Raw genomic sequence first — 14283 nt, forward strand, 5'->3', positions numbered from 1 at the left:
AAGTGAGTGATTAAAGGTCAAGTCCACCCAGAAAAAACTGCTGGTTTGAATAGAGAAAAATCAAACAAGTATAATTAAATGCTGAAAAGAAAGTGAATAATATTCAGATAAATGACCGTCCGCGAAGTATGGACAAGCACGAAGTTTGGACCCACTGTAATACATAAGTAAGTTTGTGCCAGATACAATTTTCGGACCTGAGAATATTTTGTTTATTTTTTGGTCAATAAATACATTTTGTTTGAATTTATTCATCCATTCCATTATTCATTCTGTTTTTTTTTTATTTATATCCTAGATAGAATAAATCCTTTATGCTGATTGGTCTAAATAGCATCATGTGACCAAACATAAACTGTTCTGTAATATCTGGCAGGTCTGTACTCACAGACTAACATTTTTGTGCACGAATGTGCGCGAGAGTTGTCCGTGCGAGTGTGGAGTATCAGTGCGTGAGAGGGTTGTTGACCTTGGGGTGTCAGCCGCGAGAAATTTTGCTTGTGTAGAGAGGCGTTGAGGTGGGGCGACTAGAAGGATATCAGGGAGAGTGTGATTTCCCCTTGGATAAATACGGTCAAGTGGTTTCGAATTCCGGCTCCATCTTCTCTCTGTTTTATGCTATCGCAGACTTAAATGACAAGTCCACCCCAACAAAAACTTGATTTGAATAAAAAGAGAAAAATTCAACAAGCATAACACTGAAAATTTCATCAAAATCGGATGTAAAATAAGAAAGTTATGACATTTTAAAGTTTCGCTTCATTTCACAAAACAGTTTTATGCACATCTTGGTAGGTATGAGGGAACTGATGACATCACTGACTCACTATTTCTTTTGTATTTTATTATATGAAATATGAAATATTTTTATTTTCTCGTCATTGTCATGTGAAATGAAGTTTCATTCCTCCCTGAACACGTGGAATTCCATTATTTTAACATTTTGGGCTTCAGGCAAGGAGGTCCTAATCGTCAAATTCGTAAAAATTGAAATATTGTATAATTCAAACAATAAAAAACAAAAGAAATAGTGAGTGAGTGACATCATCGACTCTCTCATTTGGATGTAACTGGCTCGTTCATATAACTATTTTGTTAAAATTAAGCGAAACTTTGAAATCTCATATTCTTTCTTATTTTACATCCGATTTTGATGAAATTTTGAGCTTTGTGCTTGTCTGATTTCTCTCTGTTGATTCAAATCAACATTTTTCTGAGGTGGACTTGACCTTTAAACGAAATACGGTAGGTGCATTTTGATTAAAAAAGGAAGAAAAAAAGTTCCATACCATTGACATGCACATCAAATCGATAATGCAAATTGAAAGAAAAAGATATCAATGAAAACAACAATTAAAATAAAGTAATTAACAAGTAAAATTAGGGCCCCTCAGTTTTTTTTTATTACAGTGGTATCTGATATCCTCCTTTTAATTCTTTTTTTTTCATTTGAATTTTTTTATAGTTGCGTCTTTGTAATGTGGTGTTATAATTAAATGAGAGTACAATTCATTTTTATGGGGATCTATATAATAAACAGTATTGGTTACCATCATGACCATGTTTTAAGCCGCTTCTGCTTTATCTTGAACTGTAGGCTATAGCAAATAAAGATAACCCCGTTGTGAAGTGAGTTTTGCACTTTAGCAGATTGCTAGAATGACCTGAGTAATTACAGATCAAATATATATCCTAGTCCAAAATGTCCGACAAGGCGAAGGGCCAAATCGGATGCATTCGTCGAAGAGAAATAAAAAGGTGTCGAGACGGTGATCATTTTCCCCCTGATCAATCACGATGACATTGACCTGGCATCATCATTGAAGAATCTATTATTTACACGATTCTGACTACGATGGGACTAAAATCCAATATCCTTGTATTTCATGAGCACGATGGCCATCTATCTTGGTTGCCACTCTAACCATCAAGGGTCAAGCTCGATAATTCCTCACCTCTGTAAAACGGATCACCTTCGTGTCTGGAATGTGTTAATTACCGCGGACTGAGTTAAGTTCCAGAAGGAGTCTCACCTTGTTGCAGGTGATGCCATTGCCTGTCCTTTCAACCATTACCACTGTGATCACATGCGACAGGAGTAGTCGCGGGAGATGGGCCCGTTTTTTTTTTGGGGGGGGGCAGCGCAAGATTTCCGTAAAATCATATTTTCACTGAACCGTAGTAATTTCTATTGCATTTTTCAACATCATCTTACCATCTGACCATGTTCACCATGTCCTCAAACATCTAGTTGATATAACTGAACTTCCAGGTTAAATTCATGATGTTATATATCAAACAGTAAATATCTAACAAGAAAATCATTTCTGGTCATAGGCGACGGAAGCGGGAGAATGGGGGACAGATCCCCCCTAAATTTGAGGAGGGGGGATGGTCCCCCTCTAAAATTTTAGTTGATAACCTTTTTTTTTGCTCGTCAATTTGTTTCCTGCGTCCCCCCCCCCTAAATTCATAGGGACCCCCTAAAATATGTTTGGTCCCCCCCCTACAATTTAGATTGATGACATTTTTTTTTTTTGCTTGTCAAATTTTTTACCTGTGTCCATCACAAAATTTTAAGTGGACCCCTCCTAATTTTGTTGGCTTCCGATGCCAATGTTTCTGGTCAGTCTGCTTCTCTCTGTCCAAACTTCTGTTTAATCAAAAATAATGCGGAAAACAATACAAAATTTGGCTCATCTCAAAGTGGTTGCCTCGCCATTTCTCACGAATTTTTATAATATGTTTTTAAGAAGCAAAATCAGCTTTTATAATTTCAAAACATAGCATTTTCAGGCATTGTCAATTCTATTTCAACCCATACAACTTCATCTTAAGTGTGTTTTCGGGGGTAACACCTTCAAGACCTTCGCGAACAAAATATATTTTGGATATACTTTTTAAGGGCATAAACTTAGATTTATATGAATCACGATTTGAAATTCGTTTGGAAATATATAAAAAGAGAGGTAGTCTGAGCATACGAACCTTTAAACGTCTATCATATATGTTTTATCTGGGTCTGATTTATTTTTTCTTTGATTATTAGGCACTTGGTACTGTTAATTCCCTTAACCTGGTCTAAACTCACCCGAAAACGATCGACCGATCACTACCGTAAACGCACACTGATCATGCTGATTTAGTTTATTTTCAAACAGCATGAACAGTGTCCGGCAGACAAGCAGCGAAAGGACTTGCGCAAAGGCTAGCATTTTGCCAAAAGCTGATATCGTGTCAATTTATTATACATAGAGGTGAAAGTACTATAACACGATTCTGTCTTTATTCTGCCAAATTCTATATGAAAAGGCGTATTAAAAGAAGCCCCCGTGTAGGGTAATAAACAATACGAAATGCCCTTGCCAATTCACGACTGGCGGCAGTATATTCTATTTCTACTTTATAGTTGATTTTATACCATTTTATGAGCACTACCGAGCATGACATATTTTGGTTTGTTTTGAGAGGGCTTCATCATTGTGTTTTTAATCCTCTCTCACACCTAAGAGCATGTCATACTGCCACATTGAATCATGTATACTGCTTAACACGCCTAGATTATGACAACTGACAACATGACAACAGGACGGCATCCCAAGTATTTTTTTTTACAATATGCAGTCTTAAAGGACAAGTCCACCCAACAGAAAGCTGAATTGACGTCATTTTAATCTAAGGACTAAAGTTAGCACTGGGTTATAACTCAGCCACGGGTTGAATTTAACCCCGGGTGCTAAAGTTAACCCATGGATTAGTTAGTCCACCGTTTGTGAATAGCGCGGTGGACTAACTTTATACCCGAATATTAGTTAACCCATGCCATGGCTAAATCTAACCCCGGTATAACTTTAGTCCACGTTTGTGAATTCGGGCCAAGGAATATTAATTGGTTAACCTTGGTTAAGATTTCGATGTTGATTCCCCCAATATCATGAATATGGTCTAAGTCCATTGACCCTAAATGACCTTTGACATTGGTCATGTGACCTGAAACTCAGGCAGGATTTTCAGTAATACTTAACCTTTATGGCCTATTATAAACTTGGTTAAGATTTCATATTGACGGCACCATCGTCGTCGCCGTCAGAAGAGCGGCGCCTCGAGTCTCGCTCTGCTATGCAGGCGAGACAAAAATGAATCAACAGACTTAGCAGTTTGTTAACGTACTGTAAGTGCAATTTTTACATAAGAATTGTACAGTATATGCACTGCAGTATGCAATACAATTCTGTTCAGTTAGGCTGATGACAAATGTAGAATTATGAGGGGGGGGGTCATCCTCGGGTTAATACTATCTAGGACTAATTTCGGTCTCTAAATTCACGAAATTCTGTACTGTGGTTAGCTATCTTATCCAAAACAAACAAGGTGACATGTACTCATTCTGATCTCTATTTTTTTTTCTTTTGAAGTATATCTGTCGTAGCTTTAGTAGTTAACTAATATTGGCGGATCAGGGATTTCGAATAGGTCGATGTGTAGAGGCCGGGAAGGGGGGGGGGGGCGCCATAATGTGCAAATTGAAAATAGACAAGGCTTAGACGACAATAATTGTCTTAGATTTAACTTTTATATTGTTTGTTCAATGTGAGATTTTCATAAAATAGAATGGACGTCACTTACAACCAGGCTGGAGGCACCAATGTTTATGTAGGCCATACAATGGCAACAAATGTCATGCCATGTATTTTGAAAAGTTACAAAATTCCTTTAAAATTGTGAAATTCTACACCTAAGGGGATCAAAATCCCTCAGAATTTAAATCTGGATTGACAGGGTCATCCCTCTTATCGTTTCACCGCCTTTTATTTGCACGAATGACGAGTCGTGTCATATCAGAACGGAACAAAAAGATCTGAAAAGAAGCAGTAAAAACAGATTACAGTTAGACACTCGTGTCCACGTACATTCGTGAAATTTGATTTAAAGATTAGCTGACAGCGTATTCGCAGTCCACCAAGGACAAGAAATATCCTAAAATAGATAATGGTAAGGTGAATCTGTGAAGAAAATGTCCCCTAAATAAGACGAAAATTGCTTCTTCACCGTCATTAGTTGATGCTTATATTTAAATCAATGCTTTCTAAGCATGAATGTGCTTTTACATTTCTATTTTCAATTCTTTGACACTTTAGGCTCCATATTATGTAAAAACGGGGGTTGCCTCCTCTTTTTTTTAATCTAGACTGAATGTCAATCATGTTTATACTCTGGATGTTATGGACTCAGTCACTCAATCACCATACTTCCACATCTCAAATTCTCGTTGTTGCAATGAAGAGACCTTATATAGAACAGGCGTATAATGAGATTCATGTTGCCTTCTTTAATCTCTTGTAGTTTCACTTTCAAGCACCATTCAACAACTGAGTTGATTAACCCTGTAACAAGTAAACAAAACAAGAAAGCATTCATAAGAAAAATGCTCCTGTGAAGTGTTACACTGAGTTACTCTTGTGGAGTATTAACTGTGTAAGCATGTATGCTCAATAAATCCATTTACTTTGTTGTAAATAACAATAAGTTCCATTTTCATTCTTATTGTTGAACATTTCATATTTATCTCTTTAAGCTTCTCCAAAAAGAGTGAATACAATGAATCCAAATAGAGTGAATACAATGAAATTATGTTAATACTCAATTTCTCTTATACCACTTTTAAATGTATTTTTAACAATACTCCACCTACTTCCAAACTGCAAATTTAGTATATTTAAAACTTGCATTTGTTTACATGCTAAAGATGCATCTTTAAAACAATATGGTTTGGCTGATAAACTGATAAGATAAAAGAAATGATCAATTTGCTTCTTTTCTATTTCTTTTAGCCAAATGTAAATCTATGTGTTTAAATAATGCATAATTGCATCTATAACAAATTTGTATAAAGCGCCTAGAATTGAAGTCTATACGGAGGCGTTTCACACTAAATTTCAAGGAAGAATATCACTCCGCGGTGGACATTGTGCGTAAAGCTTTCACTATGGAAGCTCAACCAAAAATATAGTTCCCTTTTTCCAGTAAAGAATGCATAAAAACTCATTTCTAAATGTTTGAACCTTCAAATGTTTAGCTCAAGTTAATAATAATCTTTGGCTTTCATCACTACTCTTTTCAGCCCAAAAGTTTGAAACAAATCACTTTCACTTTCAATGTCCACTGCGTGAACCTCTACGGCTCTAACTTTACAATATCAACGTACGATACATTTTACATTGAAATAAACGGATTGTTGTAACCTGATACGTGTCATAAAAAACCTAATAAAATAACCATTTATCACATATTTTGTCCTAGAACTTTAAGTAAATACTCAAAAAAACATACCTTCAGGTGTGGGATGAATCCCGTTGAAATTAATAAAGTTTTGGAGTCATAATAAGCAATCTGCTAACTGGACTTTCTTGGCAAAACTGCCGCTGTGGTACCAAAAAATGTGATCTCGGCAATTGCACAATTGTATGCTCGTAGTTTCTTTTACCAGTCGCCTAAAAACAAATATAACTGTGAAAGCTACGATAACGTTAAGTTTTACTTGAGTAGAGCGAAGCTTCTAAATATTTGCAATGATACGAATTTCGAGAGATTTCTTATTATTTTTTATGTGCCAAGATTTTAAAAAATATTAGCTAAACATATTATTCAAAGGATTAATTACATACATATTAAACAAGTAAATGCATGCTGCAATTTAACATATTCATTTAGCAAATTATTCCAAAAAAATATGTTGCCATGACATTCCGACCCCCCAAAAGCGACGGGACGTCAAAAAATAATGTTTCTCAATACAATACTTGTCCGTAAAGTTCAAAATGAAGTCTAACACAATCTCCTGATCGATTAAACAGTCTTTCAATGTTGTAATCTTCTATTTGAAATGTCCGTTGAAGATGATGAAAATGTCACCGCATAATACTGTTGTTGAAAATACAAAAGTGAGCGATTGTCCAGACCTTTATCGAAAACAAGATTTATAATCAGAAATGTTTGGAATGTCACTAGTTTTAGTCACCTAAATCATCTCGCTCTGACCTTTTCATTAGAGACACAAGTTTTGTCACCGGCTTTTTCGCGATTGTACGATCAGTGGACTTAACATCTACGATTCTTACGAGATCATCTTGCCCCGGATAGCATTTCACGACCTCTGCCATCTTCCACGATCCACGAGCCTTACTATCCCCAATGACGAGAACTATATCTCCTTCTTCAAGATTCTCTGTTGACCTTTGCCACTTGTTGCGTGGCGACAGTTTGTGAATGCAGTCCATCCATCTGCACCAGAACCCATCCACCATCGTCTTGCATAGTTCGCGACGCTTCCGCAGGTCTCCCCTGTACTCCTCACAAGGGATGTCAGGGCAGCTCAGATCTCCCCGACCAATGAGGAAATGGTTAGGTGTTAGAGGTGGCTGATCAAGTGGTGACGCCGACATCGCAGTAAGTGGGCGACTATTGATAAGTTGTTGAAAATACAAAAGTGAGCGATTGTCCAGACCTTTATCGAAAACAAGATTTATAATCAGAAATGTTTGGAATGTCACTAATCATTGTAGCTGGAGCCCCTCTAATGCTCACAAACCTTTCTAACGCCTGGAGAAATGACTGTGTAGAAAGGTCCTGCACCACAGTTAGGTGGACGGCCCTGGTGACTGCACAAGTAAACAGTGCACAGTACCCCTTCGTTGTGGTATTCCTGTTTAGTTTCACGTTGATTGGGCCCAGATAATCCACTAGTGTAGTTTTGAATGGCGGTGCACAAGGAGTTACTCGAAACGATGGCAAATCAGCCATTCTTTGTTGGACTGGTTTTCCCTTGTACCTCTTGCATGTCACACAGTTACGGACAACATGTCGTGCTAGAGATATGTCACCGATAATCCAGAACTTCTTACGGACTTCAGTAGCTGTTCTCAGGTAACCTCCATGGACGGCGTGTACGTGACTATCTCGCACAAGAAGGTAACTGATATGGCACTTCTTCGGGAGAAGGTATGGATGACGCAGGTCATACGACAACGGTGCTCTGTCCAAACGTCCACCAACACGATAGACACCGTCTTCATCAAGGAATGGGTCGAGTTTCAGAATGTTAGGGTCATGAAAGTTGATATCTTTCTGAGCCTGACGAATCCAGTACCGCTCTGCTTCCCGTATGAATTTGTGAGATGGCCACTGTGCAATCTGGATCATGAGTTGCTTCAACCACTGGCTTTTTGGCAGTTCTCTCACAGACAATACTCTTGCGGTGACCATCTTGAGCTTTGTCCAGTTGGAGTACTTTGTAGCATCCAAGATTGGTTTCGTTTTATGGGCGGCCATAAGTGCCAAAATTACCGATTTGAGAAATATATATGTACCGTTGAAAATAAACTAAAATGCAGAAATATATCTAAAAATAAAGAAATTTTTAAAATAATTAAGATAACAAAAAAATAGAAATTCACAGAATCAAACATTAGTGCAGAAATAAGGACAAACACAAAAACAAGACAATCGCAAAGAATAATAAATGATAAAAAATACGTAGATAACCATATAATTGAACACAATCACAGAAATATAGGTTCATGCAGGAATAGAGAAAGACTGAGAAATGTAAAGACATTCATAGAATTAAATACAACTTCAGAAATATAGACAACCGCAGAATTGAAGAGAACTACAGGAATAATAGAGACCACAGAAATAAAGACATTTTCAAAAATATAGACAGCCAGAGAATTGTAGACAACCTAATAAATATAGACAATCTCAGAATTTAAGAAAACTTCAGAAACATAAACAACAGAAATATAGACAACCTCAGAACACAAAAACTTCAGAAACATAAACAACAACAGAAATAGAGGCAACCTCAGAAATACAGACAACCGCAAAATTAAACAAAACGACTGAATTATAGTCCATCGCAAATAGCGCTACCTCGTCGAAAATAGAGACTGCAGAAATTCTGGAGAGCACAGAAATTCTGTAGAGCTGAGAAATAAAAGTACAGCACGTCAAACATACTGGAAATGAGAGGGCAATAGAGGGCGTACTACCACCACGCACGTGTATGATGCATGCATGCGACGAGTGCGATCGAGCATGTGCTATGGTTTTCATCGTTACCGGTATTTTGTATTACATTATCCCACTTGTTTTGGGATTTAATTTCAACCTCTATGGTTGATTACGTTTGTTGGGCCTGAACTTGGTAAAGAGGACTTCGTGAAACAGCGGACAAGTAGCTCACTATCTCCGATTCAGTCAAGAAGTTAGACTTATAACGGTGTTGAGAAACGGGCCCCATGATGTCTAATCTACGATGACCGGCGTGAAGTTGGTTGGATATTCGATATTCGATATTCAAACTGTGAAGTTGGTTGGATATTCAGGTTCGATATTCAAACGCGTGTGAAGTTGGACAGATATTCAATATTCGATATTAAAAAATTAGGGGTTTTGAAAGCTAGCTAGGGGGTTTAAAAGGTGGAACACGTCTCGGGCAACCATAAAATAGCTGGCTTGCCCTAATACGAGGATTTTTTAGGGGACAAAAGTCAGTGAATAAAAGGGTTGGAAATTTCTAATTTAATTTTTTTTCAAGGGGCCCCCAGGGATATCCCGACGGCCTAGCCAGGGTAACCACCTATCCTAACTTGTAGAACTCGATTCGGGTAACAAGATAAACACCTGCTTGACCCGGCGCATGTACATTAAGGGGCTCAAATTAACAAAATTAAAGGGAATAAAGGGCTATTTAGACCATTTTTTAATTAAAAAAAGTATTTTTTCAAGGGGCCCCAGGGATATCCCGACGGCCTAGCCAGGGTAACCACCTATCCTAACTTGTAGAACTCGATTCGGGTAACAAGATAAACACCTGCTTGACCCGGCGCATGTACATTAAGGGGGCTCAAATTAACAAAATTAAAGGGAATAAAGGGCTATTTAGACCATTTTTTAATTTAAAAAAGTATTTTTTTCAAGGGGCCCCCAGGGATATCCCGACGGCCTAGCCAGGGTAACCACCTATCCTAACTTGTAGAACTCAATTCGGGTAACACGATAAACACCTGCTTGACCCGGCGCATGTACATTAAGGGGGCTCAAATTAACAAAATTAAAGTGAATAAAGGGCTATTTAGACCATTTTTTAATTTAAAAAAGTATTTTTTTCAAGGGGCCCCCAGGGATATCCCGACGGCCTAGCCAGGGTAACCACCTATCCTAACTGGTAGAACTCGATTCGGGTAACACGATAAACACCTGCTTGACCCGGCGCATGTACATTAAGGGGGCTCAAATTAACAAAATTAAAGGGAATAAAGGGCTATTTAGACCATTTTTTAATTAAAAAAAGTATTTTTTTTCAAGGGGCCCCCAGGGATATCCCGACGGCCTAGCCAGGGTAACCACCTATCCTAACTTGTAGAACGTGATTCAGGCAACAAGAAAATCACCTTCTTGACCCGGCGCATGCACATTAAGGGGGCTCAAATTAACAAAATTAAAGGGAATAAAGGGCCATTTAGAGCATTGGGAACTACTTCCCGACTTCCTCCCTATCTCTTAGTGCCGGCAATGGGAAGAGTAGAAAAAAAAACCAATAAGAAAAGGGAAAAAATGAAATAGAAGATATCATTTATTCTACTCTTTTATATTGTATTAATTATATTTGATTTTTTATACAAAATTATGAAAAAACAATAAAAACTTTAAAAGATAAAAAAATAGAAGAGAGAGAAGGGAAAGGGACTCGGAGAGAGAGCAAAGAAAAGGAGGGGGAATATAAAGAAAAATAGGGAGAACGGAGAGGTCATAATAGTATGAACAGGATACTTTAGGATTGTGCCCCGAGCAACTTTGAGATTGTTTTAGACATGCATGGTGTGCAGAAAATGAACATCATATATCTTTCATCTTCCTTTCCTTTCTTTCCTTTTGTCATTTCTTTTTTGTTCCCAGTTTCAGAACTTTTTGGGGGGCTTGGGGCAGTGTTATCGGATGGGGTCCGGAACAATAATGGCACAAGGGTTTTTATCCTATAAGGAGGCAAAATAACATTCTCGGTGGGGGGGGGGGGGTGACACACAATTTTTTTAAATCGAGCGAGAAGTGCGAGCTAATTTTATTTCAAAAATAATGGTGTCCCTCCTGACTTGAAAAGCGACCTGTTAAGGACTAGCTGTTTGCATTAATTGGGTCATGAAGATGATATCTCACCAAATAAATAGTGTGAGCGCGAAGGGATGATACCTGGACGTTCTAAGCACCTTTTTTGTCATCATGAACTGAATGGGTATCTAATTCGCTGAAAATATTTCAGTTATGAAAATTGTGGACACGCAGGATATGTATCTCGCTAAAACAAATAATGAAAACTCTAATGACATTGGATTTTTAAGACCCATGTAAATAGATAATTTACTTATTTCAATTATTAGTTACTGCGAGCGCGTAGCGCGAGCGACATCGTGAATTTTATATAATGACCTGAAAGATCTATGTTAGTGACCAAAATTGTCGGGAGCTAAATGCTAACGGTGAATGGATGAGAAAATTTTCAAAATTTTAAGAACAAAAAAAAAGTCTTGGAGAATTATGACAATGCTTACTAAACATTTTTTTCTTCAAAATTTCGGGGGGTTGGGCAACTCACTGGGCCTCATCCTTTGGTGCCACCACTGGTCTGGGGTGGAGCCCCGGAACCTCGTGATATTTTAAAACTTTGCAGATGGCCAACATTTTTTTATCATATCGCGGGTATATACACCACATATTATATTAAAGGGATGGTCCGGGCTGAAAGTATTATAGCTTAATAAATAGAGTAAAATTCACTTAGCAAAATGCCAAAAATTTCATCAAAATCGGATAACAAATTAAGAAGTTTAAATTTTAGCAATGTTTTGTGAAAACAGTATGGTCATGATATTCATTAGGTGGGCTGATGATGTCACATCTCCACTTGTTCTTTTGTATTTTACTATATGAAATTAGGTCTATTCAAATTTTTTTCCTCCAAGAGCTAGAAAAATTGGATTGTCCATTGATTTATTGCATTTGATATTATTTTATTGCTGCAACTTATTTCACTATAAGGGAGACATTATTCACACAAGTATGAAATAACGGGGAAAAAAATTATGTATTAACACGTTAAGAAAAATGAAAGTTGAGATGTAACATCCACAGCCCATCTAATAAATATTCATGATGATTGTTTTCACAAAATATTGCTAAACTTTAAACTTGTTTGTTTGTTTTATTTCATAACAATATAGATACAATAACGGAGGATCGCCCAATTCAGCTGTATTTGCAAAATACTGCTGTTCTTCCTTGGGGTCCTACATTTACCAAACAAAGTAATATACACCAATAAAAATACTAAAAGAAAAACATTTCCAAGTAAAGTACATTGACAGAAAAGTGTTCAAAAAAAAACTTACTAAAACTATGAAAACAAAAAGAAAGAAGTAAAAATACAAATGCTCAATCTAAATAATCATAATAGAGTATGAAAGCAACTTAAAGTTGGTACATTATGAATTTCATTGAGCAATCGATTATAAATTGATATCCCCGATAGAAAAATGTCCTTTTACAATTGTTAGAATTTGGCTTGGGTAAATTAATAACAAATACTTTAGTATTTGTTTTCCGATTTTAATGAAATTTTTGGCATTTTGCTCAGTGAATACCACTCTATGTATCAAAATATAAATATTTTCACCCCGGACTATCCCTTTAAGTTCAAAGCAGTTCAGTGCGGATAATAAACGAAATATATTAAAGCAGCAAAACATAGCAAAAGTGGAAAATTTGTATAAGTTACCAGCGAGCGAAGCGAGCTAGAAAATCTTGGCCTTTTAAAAAGATTTTAAATATAAATTCAAATTATGTGATGGTCGCATTGGCAATTTAGCCGATCAATCAATCAATCAATAATTAGTCACGCGATATCGTATAAAAGAGACATGTTAATTCATAATACAATTATTTTTTAGGGGTATAACTCCGTCCTTGTTGATTAATTGAATTGAAGGCTACACGTGCCATAGAAAATGTTTCCTGAGAATTATTTGAAGATTAGAAGAACGTTAAACTCATATTTTCAACAAGACGTTTTGTATCGATATACGGCCCCATATTTTTTCGGTATGCCTATTTTCTGCAAGAGCATGCAGAGACAGCCGATCTACAACAAAAGGCTAAAGATAATCATTCGACCCAACCCATTCTCATTTTTCTTACTTTGTAATCTGATTACAAAAAAGTAAGTATGTATAATGATTAGACTGATTCGAGAAGAAAAATATGGTTAACAACTCAACAAACTTTGTGCGAATAAAACAAAATACATGTATCACTCGGTTTTCGGAACTATGTTAGTGGCGGAGGAATTAGGACTGAGTGTCATTAATGAATAAAATCTGCTGATGAGATGCTTTACCGAGTTGCCCCTAAATGTGCATGCGCCGGGTCAAGCAGGTGTTTATCTTGTTACCCGAATCGAGTTCTACAAGTTAGGATAGGTGGTTACCCTGGCTAGGCCGTCGGGATATCCCTGGGGGCCCCTTGAAAAAAATACTTTTTTATATTAAAAAATGGTCTAAATAGCCCTTTATTCCCTTTAATTTTGTTAATTTGAGCCCCCTTAATGTACATGCGCCGGGTCAAGCAGGTGTTTATCTTGTTACCCGAATCGAGTTCTACAAGTTAGGATAGGTGGTTACCCTGGCTAGGCCGTCGGGATATCCCTGGGGGCCCTTGAAAAAATACTTTTTTTAATTAAAAAATGGTCTAAATAGCCCTTTATTCCCTTTAATTTTGTTAATTTGAGCCCCTTAATGTACATGCACCGGGTCAAGCAGGTGTTTATCTTGTTACCCGAATCGAGTTCTACAAGTTAGGATAGGTGGTTACCCTGGCTAGGCCGTCGGGATATCCCTGGGGGCCCCTTGAAAAAAAAATTAAATTAGAAATTTCCAACCCTTTTATTCACTGACTTTTGTCCCCTAAAAAATCCTCGTATTAGGGCAAGCCAGCTATTTTATGGTTGCCCGAGACGTGTTCCACCTTTTAAACCCCCTAGCTAGCTTTCAAAACCCCTAATTTTTTAATATCGAATATTGAATATCTGTCCAACTTCACACGCGTTTGAATATCGAACCTGAATATCCAACCAACTTCACAGTTTGAATATCGAATATCCAACCAACTTCACGCCGGTCATCGTAGATTAGACATTATGGGGCCCGTTTCTCAACACCGTTATAAGTCTAA

At 37.1% G+C, this 14283-nt stretch overlaps 1 protein-coding gene across 1 annotated transcript; it reads right to left on the bottom strand.

The window, feature by feature from the left end:
* Window positions 1–7506: 7506 nt before the first annotated feature.
* On the bottom strand, window positions 7507–8262 carry LOC121409664. Its single transcript, XM_041601574.1, has one exon. It carries the CDS (start codon window positions 8260–8262, stop codon window positions 7507–7509), a length of 756 nt encoding a protein of 251 aa, XP_041457508.1.
* Window positions 8263–14283: the final 6021 nt, after the last annotated feature.

This window comes from Lytechinus variegatus, chromosome 2 (assembly GCF_018143015.1).
Source record: "Lytechinus variegatus isolate NC3 chromosome 2, Lvar_3.0, whole genome shotgun sequence".
Taxonomy (NCBI): domain Eukaryota; kingdom Metazoa; phylum Echinodermata; class Echinoidea; order Temnopleuroida; family Toxopneustidae; genus Lytechinus; species Lytechinus variegatus.

What these genes read in the sequence shown, in the direction of transcription:
- LOC121409664 (XM_041601574.1), bottom strand. Translation starts at nt 8,262, where the DNA reads ATGGTCACCGCAAGAGTATTGTCTGTGAGAGAACTGCCAAAAAGCCAG.